At 48.9% G+C, this 21796-nt stretch overlaps 1 protein-coding gene across 1 annotated transcript in view; it reads left to right on the top strand.

Annotated features, from left to right (window-relative positions):
• The window catches only part of SKAP1 (src kinase associated phosphoprotein 1), a 155657-nt gene that overhangs the window by 17609 nt on the left and 116252 nt on the right, over positions 1–21796 (top strand). The window contains exon 4 of the mRNA XM_086478049.1: positions 13881–13994. Coding sequence (XP_086334175.1) covers positions 13881–13994 — 114 coding nt within the window. The remainder of the gene's footprint in view (positions 1–13880; positions 13995–21796) is intronic.

Here is a 21796-nt window from a genome sequence, read left to right on the forward strand (position 1 = left end):
GCAGGCTTCCTCCAGTCTCATTGCTTCATGTTAACCCGAACTTGAAACTGAATCAACCTCCAGGTGTAGACAAATGGTCAGGCTGTAAATTTTTTCAGGACTGTGACCATCTCTTGTTATGTCTGTTAACAAGCTGGGAGATTCTGATTGTGTCTTTGATCTTCATTTCCGCAATAATGGGGGTGATGATTTAAACTTTCCAGGGTGCCTGAAGGTCACAAGCCATGTCAGTGGGTACTTCTGCATATTTGAGGCAAGTGATGGATATGTATTTGCTCAGAGCTGACCTGGAGCTCCTCTGACTCTGTATCGGATCGGTGGAGCTCAGCTCTGATTCCTGATTTGGAGCATGGGGGTACAGCCAGACTGCAGGCGAGGCACAAGCTTTGGTGGGTTCGTCCTTTTTCCTTAAACAATGGTTGTGATACGTGAGCGCAGACAGAAGGATCTGCCAGTGTTCAAACAAGATGGGAGCTGGGGCTGTAATAAAAATCCTTGCGAGTGTTCCAACTCAGCTAATCCTTCATTTACTCCAGGAATAAATTCCAGTATGTTACCTCCTCGATCAGGGCCCACTTCCAGCACATCCTGTCTGTCTGGCAGCACAGAAATGTCAGAAATGCAGCAGCGTTGCAATTCCCACTAGAACAGTGTTATCACATTTTAATATGAGCCTCGGTGCAGCCTCGGTGCTTCTAATTGCTTTCAAACCATTGTTTTCATGCGTTTGGTTGATGAACCCAGCATCTGGCATCATTTGAGAAAGTACAACAGACAGCTGTGTTCAAAATGAAAAAAAAAAAGTGAGAGAGGATTAGAACACATAAAAGGGCTCAAAATTAGATTTTTTTTTTTTTGATTTGAAAGTTCATACAATTTAAAGGGTGGAGGAGGGATGCTTTTGTTCCTTTGAAATATTCTTTATTCTCTATAAGAGTTGAAAGCCCAAGTAATATTAGGAAGACTGGTTTGTAGAACTGCGTGTAGATTTGTAAATAAAGCGCCCAGCTCGCTCAAATGCCTGCTAGGAATTACTGTACAAGTGTTCGGGTCTTCAGGTATGTAGATATCTCCAAATGTGTCCCTATGTCATCTTAAACTAAGACTATTCTGAAAAAAATGTACTAAGGAGACAGGATGGCTTGGGAGTCAAAACATGGGCTCAGACATCGCCTTGATAGCATGAATGCCAGTTTGTGACACCTTGCTGGGGGAAGGAGAGGTGGCGATGAGAGCTTGGGGCATGCTGAATGGAAAAGAGCCAGGGAACTACAATGTGGGGCTTGGTTTTAAAGAAAAAAAATAAATCCCATGTGCCTGGACATTCTTGGTAAGAGGACTGCAAAAACCAGGCATAAATTAGCTGCCTACCTACACCGCCAGCGCATTTAAACAACAGGCTGGTGTGGTGAAGGAAACGGCTTCTTCTAAGAATGTTTGGGATTTTTCTTTGTAATATCTAGTAAACAGCTTTCCTAAAGGGTATAAGCACAACTTGAGACCACAGCTGGTAAAGGCAGTTGAGCTCCTTGAGCTCAGAGCCGTGCTGAAATCCCTGTGAAGACCAAAACCTCAGTGATTCCGGTTATCCCAACATGTGGGTTTCCAGTATTGGCCGAAATTAATACAATCGGCCTCGATATCTCCCAGCAAGCAGAAATGTATATAAAACAGGAATGTAGGTCCTGAGGATGAGTTGGGTAGACCAGTGCAGCTTCAGAAGGATGTAACCGAACAGTGTAAGACACAGGATGAGTTACTGTGCCCAACTCGTACGCGCCAAGCGGCGTTGTTGACTGTAGCGTGTAGTTGCAAATTATTTTTGCCTTGTTCCTTAGGTGCTCTTTGATCAGAGCCCTCGGGTGACTCGTATTTCCTTTTGGAGGCGAGCTATGTGAAGCATTTTATACACTTAATATATTTTGTGCGTGCACGCCCTTGCTGTCTTGCAGCAACCTCCCCTTTGTGGAAAGAGAGCCAAGGGAAGTTGGCAGAGAAAATCTGGAGAAGACCCGGGTCGGTTGTAGCCCTCCCCCAAGTGCCTTTCTGCTGCTTCCATCTCTTCTCACAGTTCAGTGCAGGGGAAATGTTCTGCAACAGCCTTGGCTTAGGAGAAAGGAATGGTCTGAGGGAGCGGCGACAGGCCGTTCTGGGGTACTGCAAGGGAATCCGGCAGGAATAGGAGGGGAGGGGAGTATTTGGGAAGAGACTGGAGGGACAGGGAGCAATGCCACAGGAAGGATTAAAGATGGAAAAGGTGGATGTGTGGCTAAACAAGAGCTGGAGATCCGGGCTAGAATTTGGCTTTGCTGGAATGGGACTTTGCACTAAGTTATTATCACTGGTGTGTTCCAGCTTCTCCATTCCCAAACCCAAAAGGCCTGTAAAGATGGGCAAGTGTGAAAAGACAACATGGCTGCTGGTAGAAGTGAGTTAATTAAATCACTGACGTTTATACAGCATTTTGAGATAGGAGCACAAGTCACTCTAACGCTCTGCTGGAAGACACAGACCTTCAGAGATGGGGAAAATGGGGCTCTGCCCTCCCAGCCGAGGTCTCCAGCCTGGGGCTGACAAAGAATTGTCCCTCCAAATCCTTCTGTTGGGGTATCTGGGCCTTCCTGGGCATCCCCTTAGCACGGTGTTGTACAGAGAACTCCTAACCTCCAAGTACTCGTTCACACTAAAAAACCCCTCACAGTGGGTGCAGTTGTAGGCAATGACTGCTTGCTTTATTTTGAAGAGAACAACCCCAAACAGATGAATAAAACCAGACTTATTTTCATTGAGTTTGATAGCATTTTTTTCCCATCAAAAGTTCATCCCACGTGGTTTTGTCTGATGTGCTACCTGAGTATTTTCTGAATAGTAGTGTTCCTCAAAATATTCGTCAGTAGCCAAAGCATGTGAGAGAAAGTGAGGATTGTTGTTCCCATTTATGAAATTTAGGAAAACTGAGGCTCAAGAAATGTGCTTAAGGTACCAGCGCATCTGCAGGTGCATCCAGGAGCTGGGTCCAGATCAACTGCTGCTCCCAGCTCTGTCCGGAAAATGTCACCTCCCTGAAGCCGGGAGCAACAAATATAAATGTGTGGCACGGAGGTGGGGTAAGGGACAAGCCAGGATAAAACGTGACTTAAAAACTGGGAACCTTCATGTTCTGTAAAAGGATTAAGCAAGTAACAGCATGGAAAGTCATGGCAGGCCACTTATCTCATAGTATATGCTGTTTAGATGAAGCACGTAGCATTTTACCTCTCTCAGTCCCGCTTCTTTTGGCTCGATGCAGAGCACTTCATGGGTCGCCGGTTATTCTTGGGGTTGGCTGTCGTAGCATGTACGTACCCAAGGCACGCGTGTAGTTTTCTTTCATTAACTGGCGTTATACAAAGGCCTCAAGTGTTAGATTTATGAAGTAGCTTTTCTATATAAAGCCTCAAATCTATTGAATCGAACTGAAGCAGAGCTGGCTGGGAGACGGAACTGTGCATTTCCCTAAACCACTGCTCCCTGGTATTGCATATTTGGTTCATGTAGTTATGACAAGTACAAGTAGCAAATCATTAAAGCAGCAAAAACACCATCTTTACTGTAAAGATCCCCTTTGAAGCCGAGGCAGAGTGTTCCTGAATTAATGGAGTGCATCGTGATTTTACTAAGTTTTATTTATAAAAAACCCTCTTTGCGTCCATGCCAAGAGTCTCCAGCTCAGTGGTAAGCAGGGTTCATACACAGAAACCTAGTCTAGATTTATGATGTGTTTGAAAACGCAAGGGAAAAAATATCGAATTGACAATATTTGTAACATATTGTTAAAATATCTATTCTATCGCCATGCGTGGAATTCCCCTGCTTTATAAACATGAGTGCCAGCTACAGCCCTTGAAATGTCATAACACACAGAGACAAAAAGAAAACAAAACAACTTTTGTTAGAATGCCTGCTAAAGTCCAAGATGTGTTTGGGTGGCGTGTGGAACAGAGTTAATTAATGAAAAATAAAATACACACAAAGGCATATGTTCTTTAACTTAAAAAAAAAAAGAAAAGCTTTAATATCAACACTTCTGACAGGTCCCTTTATCAGCACTGAAGCTTTGCTTCCTGCAGCTCCGAGCGGGCTGTTCCTTGCCTCTGTGTATGTATCATATTCTGGGCAAACTACTCTGTGTACAAACAGTATTTTTTTTGCATCGAAATCCCCCCTGTTTCATAGTTTTGCAAACTCTGAGCAGCTGCACAGCTTTGCTTTTACATGGACTTACAAATTCTTCTGCTACCTAAGGTCCTGTGCACAAATGTTGGAGGCAAGTAAAGGTTACAGGAGAAAACAGAACACTCTGCTTGGCAAAACGCCGTAGGTAGGATGCAAGAGTCTGTACTCTGGAAAGGCCCGTATGGAGGAGTGTGTGCATTTTTATTTGCAGATATACATAGAAAAATCAAGAGGTACGTGCAACTTTGAAACTGTTGCTGTTGCCTTGTGAGTGTTCAGCCCAGAAATCAAGCCCCCTCCTTTATCGTGAAGCTTTAAAATCTTTTAAAACCCTGGGAGTCCAGGCCAAGGTCAGCACCTTCAGCTGGGGAGGACAAGAGCACTTGAGTGGGCTGACATCCAGCCTCGGCCCAAGGCGGGGCTGGGATGAAGTGTCTTGACCCAGACTGCTCCGAAGAGCACCCTCGACTGTGGTTCTGTAGTGGTCAGAAGGAGGTTTAGCTGGTTGAGAGCACACAGTAATTAAGGGGGAGAGGTTTATCCTTGACTGAAATTCTTATTGCTGTAGCACAAGGGAAATACAAAAGGCCTTTTCTGCATTCCTTGAAAATGTTAGGCACTTTTTTCTTCTTGGGTGTGTTGATTGCATGAAATAAGGGGAGGAGCAGGGAAAAGCCTCCATGAATAAACACATCATTTGATTTAAAAAATAAAAAAATCAGGTTTGCTGTTATCAGTCTCTACTTGGAGCCAGTAAATGAAGAACGTGCAGAATTTACAGTAGGATTTAAAGACCAGGTAATAGCAACTAGCAGTTTGGCTGGGTTATTCTGCAGTTAATGTCAAAACTTTCATGACCTTTATTGGAAAGAATTAGGTTGAGGAGGAGGGCTTTTTGAACTCATTTTAAACCAGCCCATTGATTTAAAAGTTCTTACAAACTTGAGGAAAGTTTCCTGGTTTGGATTACTAGGTGCTTCTTGGAGATCTCCACTTCATTAATCAAAGTGCTCAAGTTACTGAGTCACCCATAGTCCTTTGAAACCCATCCGCATTGTAACACCTTGGGGCAGAGCTTGCCCTCTTCGGTCACATTTAGCTGTGTCCCATGCCTCCCTCCCCAGGGAAGCTCAGAGCACGCCAGACTCCAAAGAATAAAGCAAGGCACCATCAAGAGAAAGGTATAAAAATGTCAGTAAAGATGCCGAATATACAGCAGTTTGGGGAGCCCCAGTAAGTTAAATATTAACAAGTTCTATTGCTCTCACTTTGGTCAGTTAATAAAATACTCTAATTATTAGATTGTCTAAATTGCCTGATGTGCAGCTTTGGAGATAGAGAGCCTTCTCAAATGAACCCTCTATGTTTTCTGGACTTGTTTGCGTAATAGGAATGTGCTGCAGCTTTCTTTTTATAAAGAAATCTCAGGAGTTACTGTAATGTGCTTAGGTGAACACGCAGCCCAAGCGTTGCACTGTGCTCCTGCAGAGCAGAAGAACGTTCAAGAAATTGCCCAGCTGGGGATAGAGCATGAGAGTGTTCACATACGTCATCACCTGAGCTTTCTACAGGGTAATAGACCCTCCTGCTCCACAAAAATAGGGAAAAAAAGGGTGTAAATCCTCTGTTTTGGCCATTAAGATGTTTTGGAGCCCTTAGGGAAAAAGAGCGCCCTGCTGTACACCTTTGAGCCTCACTGGGGAGCGGGGTAATCTGTGCCCTCTGCATCCGTAGACCCTCGCTCAGCAGGAGCAGATTTGGGAGCGCAGCGCTTGGTCCTGACTCCTGGGTCTCCCAAACCTCCAGCTGCTTCAAATCTGGAGTTTTGAGTCCCTCTCTCCCCAACAGCTTTTGCATTGCTTTGGTTTAGAGAGCAGTAACCCCACACAAATCACCTGCAAAGTAGTGATTCTGCTTTTTGGTCAGGCTCCATCCTGAAACACAACTGTAAAATCATCCTTTGCATGATCATAAATGCCTCATGGGCACCTTCTGCGGTCCCTGGAGTGCCTATTGCTCTGCTGTACGCTCCTGTCTCTGCATTCGCTGTCTCCGCTTGTTTTTTCTTAACAGTGAAAATTGCTGCAGATACGGGCAAGACAGCCTCCTTGTGTCTTGTCATTGGAATACGCTCGCTAAACTCCAGCTCCCTCGTGGGTTAGTTCTGCTGATTCCTTGTGCGCTTGGAAGGGTTTCGGCTAAGAAAAGGCGCTGAACCTACTGACGCCGCCACGGACGTGACTCAAATGGCCTGTGGTCTCCTCTTTGGTGCTGACAATGTTGACATTTGGTGGTTTGAGGTCCCAGACTCTGTTTGCAGAACTGTTTGTTAGTTATTGCGCTGCACCAACGTGGAGTCTGGCTCCACAGACGCTGTTTTGCTGTGTTCCTAGCAGAGCTGGTACCTCAGAAGCTGAACCCAAGTGCGGATTTGTGATCTTCCTCTGCCTCAGTATCCCCCATCCTTTAAATGAAGCCCTCCTCTCTTCAAAGAGGCTCATGATGATTGATTTATTAGTGGACAGGAATACAAACTGTTGGTAGCTTTAGGCTGGTTTTGCTCACATTGGATGGGCTTTGTGTTTCACTGATGTGTTACCGGGACATAAAAGAAAGAATAAATCTTGTTTACTTGTTTACATCCCGTGGGAATCTTCTGCTGTGCTGGGTTTCAAGGCTTGTTCCTAGCAAGGCTGAACTGTGCTGTGTTTCCCCTGTCAGGCAGCTGTTCTGTGTAGCTGCTGCCCACTTGAGAGGCAGACTGTGCAGTGCCTGTACTGAAAGAGTGCCAGGGAGTGCAAGAGAGGAGCTGGAGGGAGGAAATTAGAGGGGGAGGAGGGAGAGAGCAAACACACAGCGAGAAAAGGAAGAGAAAACTGGAGGGGAGAGCTCAGCTGGGGAATGACGTAAGGGGCTGACAGGGGATTAGAAAATACGGAGTGATGGGAGTGATGCAGTGTGAGCTCAGCAGACCCTTCTTCTCCCTGTGGGTTTCGGGAGGGTATCTAGGCCCCCCCAACTTGATCAGCTATTTGGATTCCTGAGAAGGAGCTCTGCTGTCCTTCGGAGCTGCTCTGCCAAAGCCGCCTTTCTGGCAAGGCTCACGAGTTGCAGACTTCTTGGATGTGGTTTGCGGGACGGCCTTTTTGGTGTGTGAGCAGGACTTGTGTGAGCTGCTGCTGCTTTTTGCCTTTTTAGACATAAACTCATAATGAGCTGTGGGAAGACTTTGATTTGAATATCTGCATATCAGACAAAAGGTCTATGAATTAATAACTTCCAGGTTATTTACTGTTGTGTATAATCATGAGGTTTCTTTGCTGTGTGACAAGGAGAGAAAATAACTTAACCCCAGCCTGCTCTGAGCTTCTCAGCCTCCTTGGGGTTTATTCTCTCAAAGCTGAGAGCCGCAAAACTTTAATTCCTTTTGGTGCAATAAAATACTTTTTTAAAAAAAAAAATTTCTTCCCTCCCCCCTCTTCCTGAAAATAGGAGTAGGGTTTGCACCCCAGAAAGCTTTAGGAAATCTCTTGCACTGCCTGGCTCCTGCCTGATGGACTCGATTGATCCCAGGAAGGTTGTTGCCTTTCTCTCCCCATCAGCGATGCGGGGGTTTTGCCTGGCTGGAGGTGGCTGCGCATCCCCCCCCCCCCGGCTGATGCTGCGCGTCCCCCCCCCCGGCTGATGCTGCGCGTCCCCCCCCCCGGCTGATGCTGCGCGTCCCCGTCCGGGCTGATGCTGCGCGTCCCCGTCCGGGCTGATGCTGCGCGTCCCCGTCCGGGCTGATGCTGCGCGTCCCCCGGGCTGATGCTGCGCGTCCCCCGGCTGATGCTGCGCGTCCCCTGGCTGATGCTGCGCGTCCCCCGGCTGATGCTGCGCGTCCCCCGGGCTGATGCTGCGCGTCCCCCGGGCTGATGCTGCGCGTCCCCTGGCTGATGCTGCGCGTCCCCCGGCTGATGCTGCGCGTCCCCCCCGGCTGATGCTGCGCGTCCCCCGGCTGATGCTGCGCGCTGCAGCCCGACCTGCTGGGCACACGGGATCATTGCAGCCCCGAAACCCGCCGCCAGCAGCCCCGGCACTGCAGCAAACGAGCCTTCTGCGAAAGACCTTTCCACTTTCTAGCTGGGTTTTACCAGCAGTGGCGTTTTTAGTGGACCGTTAATTTGCTTTACCACGTGTAATTAGCAAAAACCCGGGTACTGAGTGAACAAAATGAGGCTTGGACTGGATTCACTTGTCAGCCAGCCAAGACCTGTTTGGGTCGACGTTTCTAAAACAATGATAAATCGGCTCCTCCTGTGTGCAAGGAGGTCCCTCGCTTTGCTTCTGACCCTGTTGCCATGAGGTAGACCTGTCCCGCTGATAAAACACAGCGCCAGCAGAGACGGGTCCTGCTCTCACCGTGGCCTTGTTCGCCTCCCGAGCCAGGGACAAAGTTATTTTCCTTCTGTGCGTGATCTCTACATCCAAGAAAATATTTATGAAGTGGGACAAACAGTTTGAGATCTGTGGATAAAGAAAAGTCTCTTGTAGCTTGTTAATAATACCCCTGTTGTTGGTACAGCCTGGGGAGGATGGACATATATGTGCACCACAGTGCTGTGCAGTAGAAAACGTGGGATTTCAAGGCAAATGTAGTATTCCCCGGGCGCTGGCACTGTAAGAAGTCAATAGTCTGCGCGTTGAAGGTGCAGAATATCTGCATCCACCAAAACCTCAGCTATTCACATACTAATCACGGGGGGGCTAACCACACAGATCCAAATGGGCGCTTAGGAGCTGATGAAGCCTTTAAGGCATTCAAAACAGCAACATCATACATTTTCTAGCACATAAATGTGTTTAAAAAGGTATATAATTTATAATAGCAGTGTTGACACAGCCTTAACTACATTACAAAAGCTAAACTGTAATATATTTACATGTGAGCAGTACTTACTGTGTGGGTGCGTCTCTGTTGATGTGTTTCCACGTGATTCTCCGTAATTTCAGCGAGCGATTGTAGTAAGGGATATTAAACCATAGTATTGATAATACTTTTACAGCTCTGCTTTGGGAAAGGCATTACTGCTAAATTAGTCCCTGAAATTCTAGAGATATTAACACTGTCGAGCATGAAGGCAGATGGGATTTGGATCGGAGACCTTTATTTGTAGCATGGTACTAAGGAGTCATTACTTTAAAGCAGGAACTTTGTTTCCTTGAATATTAACTCGAGTTGGGGATTTTACTTCCGCTTTGGCACGAACAAGCTTATCATAAAAGCGTAAATGGAACTTGCTTGGTATTGATTTTTCTTATGTTCTAAAAAGATGCTTAATGAAACTCTGGGTACCTGGATAAAGACCTTCACTGAATGCAAAGTAAGCTTAATTGCAGTTCCCTTAACAAGCTACTGGAGATGAATTTTTTTTCTGCTACAAAGCCCTTTCACCTCTTTAGATTGTTTCTCTTCCTGTGTGTGCCAGGATGCATTAATTCAGGTGTTTTTTTTTTTTTTCCCTCCCCCACTGACAGGCAAACTGCGGCTTAAAGAAAGAAAAACTTCTCTGCCAGTTCATGTGTGGAAAAAATTTCTGTCTTGGGGATTTTTGAGTTCTTGATAAGAGGTTTTAGACTTAAAAGAGCGTAATTTTCCCTCTCCCACTTCTGCAGAAGGGGAAACAGGCATGGAGACGCTTTCTGACCCTGCACAACAGCAGTGTAGCAAAACCAGAACCTGAAGTGAGGTTTTCCTAGCGTTTGTCCTAAGACCTGTCATCTGCCAGATCCTGCAACTATGCCAGAGCAGAGGTAGGACTGTTATTTTTACCCAAGCCCCAAAGCGTATAGGAAGGGTAGGTTGAGGTTATTCCCTTCCTCGAGCAACGCTTGTGCTCTTGAGGTCGTGGAGGAGGAAGCAACGGTGTGTTCCCTGATGGTGGTGACTCTTTCTCCTGTAGGTCCTGCTTGTGCTCTTGCTCGGAGCCCTGCTAATGCTTCATCAGGTGCTTTTCAGTCTCCTCTCGGCAATTATTTCTTTCTCCTCCGACACAGGGGGTCTGCAAGAGGCTGCGTCCGTGCCTGATGCCAGGTCTGCGCAATGTCCTGCGGGGACCCGGTGTGAGTGGCGCGCCCTGCCTGCCGCTGCTGTCCAAAGTCACCGCGCTCTGAATTGCCACCCCCTCTTCTGCTGGGGACACCCCCGTCACCGGAGACACAATCTGTCCCCTCTGCCATTTGCTCGGTCGATAGGTACAAAGTGTGATGGCTGTGTTAGTCACACAGAATGCCTTCCAGCCCCTCTTTCCGCTGCCGTGCGAGACACTGTTTCTGCAGAAAACATCATGATTTCAGGGTTTTTTCCCCTGTGCCACAACTACCACGAAGCAAGAAAGCCGGGTGTTTAGCACGCTTGGGGGTAGCCAAACAGTGCCCAGGGAGCCCCTGGATGAGGTGTAAGCCCAAGAAACCTCTTGCTGTTTCCCTTAGAGTCACTCGTGCTTTTGTTCGTGCTCCGAAGAGCGATAAGTTGGGGCATTTTGCTGAGGATTTGAGTAGGAAGACAGAGCAGCTTTGCGTCAGGTGCAGAGTAATTATTTGCTGGGGTTCTGTGCTATTTGGTTTTTATTCCCTGTGTTTTCATTAAAAGCTAATGAGTTTTTTCTTCATTCAGAACAATAGCTTGGCCCCTGACAAGTTGTTGGTTATTTTTTCTGCTTGGACTCAACTAGCTGTTGCTGCTCCATAAACTTTATGGAGAAGTGGATTAAGCACAAGAAGTTCTCGTAATGCAAATCCAAATGGAAAGGCAATAGGATTTGTTTTAAGCGGTTATGTCTGCAGAGTTTTTGTTGATTGTTTTTGCTGTTGCTGTTGCTGCTGAAACTATAGGTGGTCTTTGAAAACATTCCTAAGACTGAAAGGAACAAAATGCCTTTGTTTGCGTTGATTTGTGTTGCAACAGCTCACGCAATCGGAGTCCCGCTGTGCTTGGCATGATACACGTGTGTACGTCCCGCAGCCTGGGTGTACCTGAGTGGGTTTTCACAGCCTGTGTGAACACGTGAAACCCCCGTTTCCACTCCCGCGTGGGGACAGCGAGAAAGAGCGCGTCTGTGGTGACAACCCCCCCGCTTCTGATATTTCATGCCTGGGAATTACCCTGCCAAAACAGAGACCCGTGGCTTGATTCTTCCCCGTGGTTGATGCGCGTGACAGCTTCTCCTGCTGTTGCAGCCGGTGACTTATTCTTGCAAGTAACTTTTCCTCGGTCGGGCCCTTGTCCTCGTTCCAAATGGTTTGCTGCAGCCACGCACCGAGGCGCGAGCCGGGCCTCCCCGGCGCGGCGGCTGCGCCGTGCCCCGCTGCCTCCCGCTCGGCGGCAACCGGCAGCAGTTTGCTCGCTACCGCAATCATCCTGCACCTGTACCTCGTAACCGGGCACCACCTGTTACCTCGGTGGGTGTTTGGAAAACGGGTTGAATACGGTGCAGTTTGGTGGAAAGAAAATGTTCTTTTTAAGGGGCTGAACGGGCTTATGGAAACGGTCTTAGAACGCTGGCGTCTTCACATCGCTGCAGGCAGCCGAGCCCGGAGGAAGGCTCCTCGTGACAATGAACACTGCGTTTTCCCGCGACGTTGTGTTGCTATTTGCTCGCAGATTTTTATATGGGCTGTTGAGAGCCTTTTTATTTGAGGATCTCCAAGCGTTACAATAAAACAAGGAAGAAACCATCCCCTTGTCACACGCAACCGAGCAAAGGGCTGCAATGACTTCTCCAAGGTCAGGCGGGCAGTGGTGCGCTCATGGGTGAGCTCTGCTTCCCAGAGCCTGGCCAGCGGCGCGGGGGATTTCAGTCTCTGCTTTTTAACCCCTCCTTGTTGTTTTGGTTTTGGTTTGGTGTTTTCTCACGGAGGTGCACGCATGAATTTCAGTTTGTCATCGCATAGAGGAACGTGCTTTGCTTACTCTTCTGACTATGGATGGAAGACCGCTGCAGTACCACCTCTGCTCATGTCTGGTCCTGCAGGAGGGATCAGAGCTGGCTCTTTCGGGCCAGGGCCCTGCAGCTTTCTTCTTGGCATCAGAGATGAGCAAAGCAGATGCTGAACGATGCCACCTCCCAAAAGGAGAAAAGTTATTTTCTGAATTTCCTTGTTCTCCAGAATCTGATGTTCCGCGCGGTGTGTGCTGGGATGGCTGCTGGAAGCAAGTCAGCACAGAGCTGGGAAAAGATTTGATTACTTCTCGGGCTCTTCCCCTGTCAGGAAAGCTGTAGTGGCTTAAAGGGTGGACTGCCAGGGACCCCTCTGTTTCGTCATTGACCCCTATAGGCCTTTGGTAAATCTCAGTCAAATCTTCAGTCAGTTTTTCAAGACCTTTGAGCTTATAATATCAGCAAGACTATCATGGTGTCTGGCACCCAGCGTGATTTGTTTTTTAAGGAACTGATCTGTGGGAGGACAATCTTGTGTGCGTTACGTTCTTCACAGCCAGATTGTTCCTTTTGGTGAAGAATTGAAGTTTTCTTGAAAATGTGCCCTTGAATGCAGAAGCCCGGGGTCTCTGAGAGCTTCATGCTCAGAGCAAGTAGGGCAAGGTTGCAACCTGGGATACTGAAAATAAAACACATCCAAAATACTGTGTCCTGTCTTTCTGCAGCTGGAGACTTAGTGGCGTCTCTACTGTGTTTCTTGGTGGGAGGAAGAGCGTTGTAACCCTCCGTTCCAGGCCTTGGTACCCTTTCATCAGTGCTTGATTTAAACTGTGGGGCACAGTTCCTCTGTTTGCTGAGATAAAACTTGTTTTTAGTGTTTGAACACAATTAACATCAGCTGAAAACTCACCTTTCTCACTGTTTGTTGTGTGCTGAATGAGTAAGCAGCTGTCTTTACCTCTGTTATCAGCAGTCTGGGCTGTGTGTATTCAGGAAATATAAGGCAAAAGCTTGAAAGACCACTTTTTTGCTTTGTTTGGGCTGAGTAGTATTTTCTTCTACAGGTAGGCTAGCTGCACTCCATTTATATTAACTTTTGATATTAATGTCTGTTCCTGTAGTATCTAAGTGCCTTCTGCATAAAATCCAGTACCAGCAGCAAATTCCCTAGCAAAATGTCTGCTTACAGGAAAATTCAAGGCAACTTCGAGTACGAGGAGGTAGTAGCTCCTGCCTCCACACACAGACACGCTGCTTTGCTAATTCCTATGTGACTGCCTGCCGTAGGGAGTCAATCTTTTTTTCCCTACCACTCTTCAATTAAGGATCTCAAAGTGTTTTCCTACAACATAGGAAGATTCCTCATTCTAGTGAAGCAGGTGGTGTAGTCCTCCATTTTACAGATGGGTGGTTTATGCAGAGGTCATATGCACGAGGGCAAGAAGAAGGAGTTGGACATAGCTGTGCTAGTTTGGCACCAAGACTGGTATTTCCAGCCTCCTCCCTGCATGCCCTCCGGGTGAAGTCTGTACATACCCAGCAGGAGTGTTCTTGCAGCAGGAATATGCTGCCTTGGCCCTAAATGATGAGTCTGGCCTTAAACCCACAAAAGCGGGTTTGGGTTTTGTAGAGAACTTCAGTGGAAGGCGGGAGCCAGGAGGAAACGTGCCTCACAGCGCAGGCGATAAGGTTTGGGTTTAGAAGGGTGTCCTTTTCACTAAAAGCAGGCTCTCCCTCTCTTTCTAGGAGAGTATCAGCATGATGCTGGCTTTGGACAGGACAGTTCGGATGAAAATCAGAGCTGGAGTTTGGCCCCTTCCATATCTGAGGCTTGGCTTCCACCAGACTTCCAGGATGACGGTAAGTTGCTGATGCTTTTTGAAGTCCTTGAGTGAAGGAGATAGGTAAGTGTAATCTAGCACGACTTCCTTGTTGCCTTTCATCCATCTCATAACACAGGAGGTGTGTTTTGGGATTTTCGTTGGCTGGTTCCTGTTTTGTCAATGACCATACAATGTTACGGCGATCCTGAATTTAATTTAGAATTGTTGAAGTTAAATGTATTTCTTGATCATCTTGGTGCAAACTGGAGTTGGTTTTTCTATTTTGGATTGACAAGAGTGATGGAAAAAAGCAGAATTTGCCCTGGTGGCGAGCGCTTCCCAAATGTAACGGGTGACTTTTGGGTGTGTTTCTTCTTGGGTGCTCAGCCTCGCGCGTTGAAGGGGCTATGTCTTCTCCACCCTTGTCTCCCCCAAGCCTTTGAAAAATTAGACCTCTTTAAAAGTGCTTTGCTTTGGAGAGCCTTATTTGGGACCTTTTGGTGCTTGGGAATTTGGGGCTCCTTCCTGCGAGCGTGGAAGGGCTCCTGGCTGAGCGGTGGATGGGAGCTGGCGCTCGAGGCCGAGGGCACTTTCCAAAGCATTAAACGTCGGAAGGGGGTTTTCTGGGCGCAGGGTTGCTGCGCTGCTCACCTCTGCTTGTGAGTGGCGGTCTAGGAGCGATGGATTTGCGATATGCTATTGCAATTGGAGCCTCCAGAGCTGAGATTGTTCTGATCTTCTCAGGGGTTATCTCTGGGCCCTTGTGAAGTCTTGACTGCTTTGGTCTCAGATTCTCAATCTCCCGCTTCCCACAGATCTTGTTTCCTCCTCCTCTTTTGCCTCCTTTGCACTTTTCCCCCTGCTTTCTTACCTCCCCACCTGGTCCTTCCTCTTTCATTTTCTCTGCTTCCTTCCCTTTCTTCTCCACCTCTCTCCGCTCAATGTGCTCTTTCATGTCTACTCCCACTCCTGTTAGGAATCGGTAGTCATCCATCAAGAATACAAAGAAACGAGGATTTATTTGGGACGAGGCCATAAGAGCTGATGGGGACCAAAGTGAGCTCCTTGGTGCAGCGCAAACCACCAGGCATATCTGCTATACCTGAGGATTTATGTAATAAAAATAATGGCTTCGTTTAGACTGATTAGAGACAAGGTTGGTCTGATAGTCAGCTGGTAATTGCAGCATGAGAAGAGATGCGGAGTTTGGGATTGGTTGTTTTAAATAATCTGTGTGCTCAGATATGACGCACTTACGCAGAGCGCAGATGGAGAACGTGTGACAAGGGTAATGGATGTTGGCCTAAATGGGACATGAAAGGGTGCTGAAGACCTCAAGCTTGGCCTCGTCAGGCGAGCAATGTCTTTATGAAGTCTAGGGTTTCTCCTGGCGTGTTTATTAAGCTTGTCGAAGGAGGTATTTGCTTTGCTAACGTTGAGCGGTGGTTTTTGGCAGCTCCAAGGGGCAGAGTTTGACATAACACTTGCAAGGTATGCAAACACTTGGCACCACTGGAAGTTTTCAGACACAGATGAAATGCCAGGCTCGATGGAAGGATGCCCAAGTGGGTGAATGGCGAGAAGATTGATAACATAGAAAAATTACAGTACTACAAAAAAGGTGGGGAAAAAAGCTGGCATCAGGAGCGGTTACATTAAAATGAGGTGTTAGTTCTTGGAAACTGGTGAGAGGGCTGAATAACAGCAAATCACGGGCTTGACTCTGTGTGTTCGTTCTTGGATGAAAGTTGAGCAACTTTGGCTGATTAGAGGCAGGCTGTTGGGATAATGAAACAGCAATATTAAAGGGAAAAAAGGCTGAATGTGGGATTTTGAGACCTTTTCTTTGCCCTGCCATGGTTTGTAGGGGCATCATCAGAATTTTTCTAGATGTCTGCCAGCAGGATGGGTGTGGATTGGGGTTGTGATTTCCTCTGGGTTTTTTGAATTCCTGTGGTGAGTTACTATTGGGTTTTTTGTTTACTTCAGGGATATTTTTTTTCCCTACTTGTTTTCTTTGCTTACTTTTTTCACTATAGAGGGCGAAGCCACAATGATGTTTTTTTAAAAAAATGAATATAAAGCCATTCACTTGAGAGTTTAAATCGTGGTTGTGGATTAAGCTAAAGGGTGTGTCAAACAGTCTTGATTTCTGCATTGGAACGTCCTCCTGGGAAAAGTAGAAGATTTTAAGCTTACATGAAGTGATTTTCATCATGATCATTCAGACGAGTGACCGAGCGCTGCTCCTTCCAGGCAGCACAGGTGGCTGAGGCGTGGGGGTAATCCATCTAGCCACGGCCAGAGGAATAGAGCGGCCACTTGTAGGAACATACTTATCATTCCTGTGGCTTTTTGCCATCCCTTCTCAGCCCTGTTTTGCAACAAGAGGTTACGTCCTTAGGTGCAAGCCCACGGCACGGTTAAAGGCTGCTATCTGCCACCTCCCCGAATCTCCCAACTTTATTAATCCAAGGTTTTAACGGAAGCAGGTCGCTGGCTGGGATGACGCTCACCTCTGCCCCTCCTTGCTACAAAAAGCGGGGCAGTCTGGAGGCAGGGGAGTGCCACCGCTGTTCATTTTGAACAGATTTTCCTTGCTTGCTCCGAGCTTCTTGTGGGAACCGGAGAGAACCTTCCAAGTTGTCTCTGGAGGGAGCAAGAGGGACTGAGCGAGTTGGGGATGACTTTACTCAATGAGGCATGGCCCAGCTCTGTAGGATCGTCCCTAATGAGTGATTAAGAAGCTAATGTTTGTACAGTGCTGGGAGGCTGTGGAAGCGCTAAGTGCTGTTATAATGATCCGTATTTCTTAGGAGACACTTCCCGTGTGATGTACTCTGCTCAGGCCACTCCAAGGCTTTTCAAAAATGTTTTGTTTTTTAAACGGGCGGATCGCTCAATTTGTCAGTGTTTGTTCATTTAGTTTTACCCAAGCGCAAGGCAGGTACCGCAGCGTCCTGAGGGGCGGGAGTTTAATGTCTAGGACACCTAGATGTTGCTTTGTCAGTCTGGATGTCCCCCGGCTCCGTAGCGGTGCTTCTGCGATCGGGGCAGAGCGTCTCGGCTCCTGCTGGAGGGATGCTGAGCCAGGATCCGTTTCGCTCGGTGTCACGGCGAGATCACAGGGAGCCGAGGGGGTGAGGGCCACTGCGGCTTCTGCCCCCACGCCTGGCCATCCCCTGTACTGCTGTGTCACCACGACATAAGCGACAACGTATTTTCTTTTATATTACACAGGTATCGGTTACCACGTGGAAGGGACGTAACTCCCAGGGACAGGAATGTACTTCACGGGTTCTGTTGGGCACGGTCTCCAGGGCAGGAAAACTTGCCTCAAGGCTTCTAAGATTTTTCCATCATGTCAGCAGAGAACTTTGGCCAGACGTACTTACAGCTCGTTCTGTTCTGTGTGGTGGGGTGTTTTTTGAAAGATGCAAGTTCTGAGTGTCTCAAAAATCAATTCCTTCAGCAAAAATTCCCTTTGGCTTTATAAAAACGTGCTAAAAATGGCTTTTATTTTAAAAGGTGGGGAGGGTGGTAGATGTGAAGGTACTTCACTGTGCCCTAGTGGCTTGGGGATGAGAGGGAGCAGATACAAATGCAATGTGATACTAAAACTTGGGGGGAGGGGATTAGAGACTGTAAAGAGGTGGCACATCTTTAATCCGTCTCCAGGTACTTCTTGAACCTCTTTGCATCCTAGGGAAGGCCCCATTTGCTCATGTTTGGCCTTTTAGTACATAGAAATGGGAAGGGAAACAATAAAATACCAAAGTGAATTTTGTACGTAACTCTTCAGAAACAAGATGGGGGTGAGCCAGCTGGCACGTCCAGGGGCAGAGCCTGCAAACTCCTTGTGGAAGTTTCTCCCCTGCTCCGTGACAGCCTCCAGCCCGTCTCTGCACGAGACTGAACGTGTTCCTCTCTTTCAAGGTGTACTGTGTTCTCTCTTGGTGGTGTTTTGGAGAACTGAATCCTTTCTCCCTGAAGTGTGTAGTGTTCTGACTGACATGGGCTTCCCTGCTTTTAGGTAGTCCTTGCATCTGCAACTGCAGCATCTGCTTTTCTTTTCCCTGAACTTCTCACACGCTTCTCAACTAAGGAATCAATTCCTAAATATGGAATTAATCGCTTTAAAAATCCAGCCTGCAGGAATGTTTTCAGTGGCACCTGGAGGAGCTGGATGTGTGGGTGGGTGTGGAGCCTTGCTCGGGCGCAGGTGGGTGCGGAGGGTGCGTGGTAGAGGGTGCGGGTGGGCGTGCGAGTGGGCACGCTGCACGGTGCAGGGGGGCAGGAATTGGGTGGGCAGGGTGGGTGGGCAGGGTGGGTGCCCCTTGGAGGCGCTAGTGGTGTGCAGGGTGTGGGGGGGTGCTGGGGGGGTATCCGTTGGTGCGTGGGGGGGCGCACAGTGCCGTGCAGGGGGTGGGTGCTGGAGAGGCAGGGGGGTGCACAGTGTCGTGTGTGGGAGCGGGTGGGTGCTGGGGGGTTTCCCGTGGGGGGGCAGGTGGGGTGCACAGTGCTGTGCGTAGGGGTGGGGGGTGCTGGGGGGTGTCCGTGGGTGGCAGAGGGGTGCACCGTGCCGTGGAGGGGTGGGTGGGTGCGTGGGTGCTGGGAGGTGCCCATGGTGGGGGTAAGGGAGGGCGCACGGTGCCGTGCAGGGTGTGTGGGGGGGTGGGTGCGTGGGTGCTGAGGGGCGTCCGTGGAGGGGCAGGGGGTGCACAGTGCCGTGCTGGGGGGGGTTCCCGTGGGGGGACAGAGGGGTGCACAGCGCCGTGCGGATGGGGTGGGTGCGGAGGGGGTTTCCCGTGGGGGGGGCAAGGGATGCACAATGCCGTATGTGGGGGGTGGATGGGTGCTGGCGGGTGCCCGTGGGGGGGGGGGGGTCGGGTGGGGGTGTGCTTGGGGACGTGCCCGTGGAGGGGACAGGGGGTGCACAGCGCTGTGCGGGGGGGGTGTGGGGGTGGGTGGGCGGAGTGCTGGGGGATGTCTATGGGGGGTGGGGGGTGCACAGCGCCGTGCGGGGGGGGGGGGGCAGGGACAGGGGGACGCCCCCGAGGGGGGGGGGGGCGGGCGCTGCCGGGGCGCTCGGCGCAGCGGAGTTCTGCAGCGCCCCCGTGTGGCGCAGGGCGGCGCCGCTCCCGCGGGGCTGCGCGGCTGGAAACCCGCGTGGGCGCCTTCGGCCTTTCCTAGTGCTTTTATTTTAAAAAAAACACCCTCAACCCCCACCCCCCTCACCCCTCCAACCTCCAAACCAGGCGTTTCTGCGAATTTCTTCTTCCCGCTGCGCTGACAGTTTGGCATGGGCTCGATGTAAGCCCATGTGTCGATGGAGAAACAGCAGATCTCCGCTTTTCCAACCCAAAAAGTGGAAATTGTGGGTTTTCTCGCCACCCCCTCCCCCGTCCCCATGACAGCCTGGTGTCCTCTGCCCTGGGATAAAGGGAGGTGGTGAGGCAGGAGGTGACCCAGGCAGGGGCGGGTGGCGTCGCCTGGGGCGCTCAGCCTGTGCTGTGGCCCGAAGGAGCCACTTGCCCAAATGCTGCCGAATTTCAGGTGGAATCACAAAGCGCGTGAAATAAAATGCAGACTAAGAACCTGTTTCAGAAACGCTGAGGATCTGCAAGCTTGGTAGTCTCTATAGATTAAACCCTGAACACCCCCAGATGAGTGGAAATGCCTCTTATGCTGAAGTTGAAAGCTTTACATTTTTCTTTTCAAACACCATTAGAAGCCATTATCTCTGCCTCCCCGATGTCCAGAAATGTCTTTTTTTGCTTTTGACGGGGTGATTTTGCTGTTGATGTACTTTCAAGCCTTACGAAACAGCGGAGGAAACATTCAGGGATAGGGGCTGTGACAAGTGCGATTGCCGGTGGAGGTTGCTCCTGGCTTCTTTGCTTTCTGATCTCGGGCTTCGTCCAAACGTGCCCGGGGAGCGAGAGGTTAAAACATGGATGAGTTATTTATCCTGATAACTTACCATGGCTTCGGGCAGGTTTGACCAGTTCAGTGTGAGTTTGGCCAAAGGGAGGAGAACAGGCATGAATCCGGGTGTAAGAAAACAACATGTTTTCTGAAGAATCTCTGCTTGTACTGTGCGACATTTTGTAAAGAAATCAGGCTCCCTTAAAGCTCCAGAGCTTGTGTTCCTCGATTTATCGTTTTTTGAATGGAAACGCACCATAACATTAGTGCTTTCAAGCCCAGTGTGATAATGTCTCTGGCATTGTGCAAATAAGTTCCTGGAACGATATTCTGCGTGGTCAAAAAGGTTTGGCTATATTTTATACAGAGCAACTTGGTTCACCTCTGTATTAAGGATTATTTGTTTGGGGTGGAGAGGAGGAGGGTGGGTTGCTTGCAGGCTGCCAGAAATAGATGCATAAATTATATAGGAAAGCTCAGACCTTTGTAGCGAACGAGCAGCGGTGAGAGTAACGCTACGGAGATTTTCAGCTTTCATTTAAAACAAACAAACAAAAAACCCAACCCAAAGTGGCTTCATGCTCTCGGTTGGGATTTTACAGCCGCAGCAAACTGTAGCGCAAGTAATTGCTGCAGAAATCCTGCCTGAGTTGCGGCCGCCGCCTCCATCAGCCGGGCACGTCGAGCTGCAGCTGCTGGTCCTGAGGGCAACCGACGGAGCCCGCGGTTTTGTGGGTGCCCATTTTGAGCTCAAAGTCATTTTTCCTCAAGCGGAGACGTTTGGAAGTTGGTCTGAGAGGCTGTTCTTGTGCTAAGGGTGTCTGGGGAGGAGCGGGCGATCGCAAGTGCCATCTGCCGTCTTGTCTGATGTCCCCCCTTCTTGTCCCCTGCACCCCGTAAAAGCAGTTCTTCTTTGTGAGGTGTCGGGACGTGACACGTCGGCGCTGACTGACGGGAGGAACGGAGGCTGATGCTCAGCCCTGCATGGGGCTGGCAGCCTGGACCTCTTGGGAGTGTCGTGTTTGGGGGCTCCTTAGCGCTTTTTTGGGGTGTAATCCTGCCACAAACCGCGTTGGACCCCGAAATGTTTTGGCCCAGCCTATGCATTAAGCTCCCACATCTAAACGGGGTGCGTTATTTGCAACTGAGGACTGTTGACCTCAGGATTCAAGCGCTGGTTTTAAAAAGCCTGGGGTGCTTTTTACACAAAATAATGTGTTTGTGATTCGGCCTCTGGGCGCTGGCACGCCTCGGTTTGTGGTTTGGAAGGGGGTTTCTGCCCAACCACTGGGGTGTTTGTTTGGTTTTTTAAGCTGAGATTCTCAAGTAATTCCTTGTTTGCAAGAGCTCTTAAGAAAACCAGAAATGTTATGAAACATGTGGTGTCAAATCTCAGCAGTTCAGTGGGTCTGTGGGGCCTCAGACAGGAGTTATAATTGAAATTGCTTAGAAGTCAGTGAAATGCCGATAACTTATTAATGCGGCTTTTCTAAAGCAAAAATCCTGCCGCCGTTGCCGTTCGCCGGCAGGGAAAGAGCATAATTAAAGTTTCTTTGTATTGCTTTATAAGTGCGGGATCAGATGAAGAGATTTATTTTCCGTACCTAGAGGACAGTCTCTAACGACAAGGTGTTATTTGGATTTTTTAGTAAGCGGCTTAACAACAGCGAGCTTGCGTGAAAACAGGGAGCGCTGGCTTAGGATCGCAGCTTAAAATTAATTGCGGCGGAGGATGCCCTCAGCCCGGAGATTATTTCAGCGGGAGCGGGGGGCTCGGAGCGCGGGCGCCTTTGAGCCGACGCTGTCGGGTGCGTGGTCCCGGGTGGGGTGGCAGCTGTCAGGAGCCGGGATGGAGCTTCCTCTCGTGGCGAATTGCGTGTTCCTCATGTCAAACACACGTGAATTATCCGT

Source organism: Leptosomus discolor, chromosome 25 (assembly GCF_034619465.1).
Source record: "Leptosomus discolor isolate bLepDis1 chromosome 25, bLepDis1.hap2, whole genome shotgun sequence".
Lineage (NCBI taxonomy): Eukaryota > Metazoa > Chordata > Aves > Leptosomiformes > Leptosomidae > Leptosomus > Leptosomus discolor.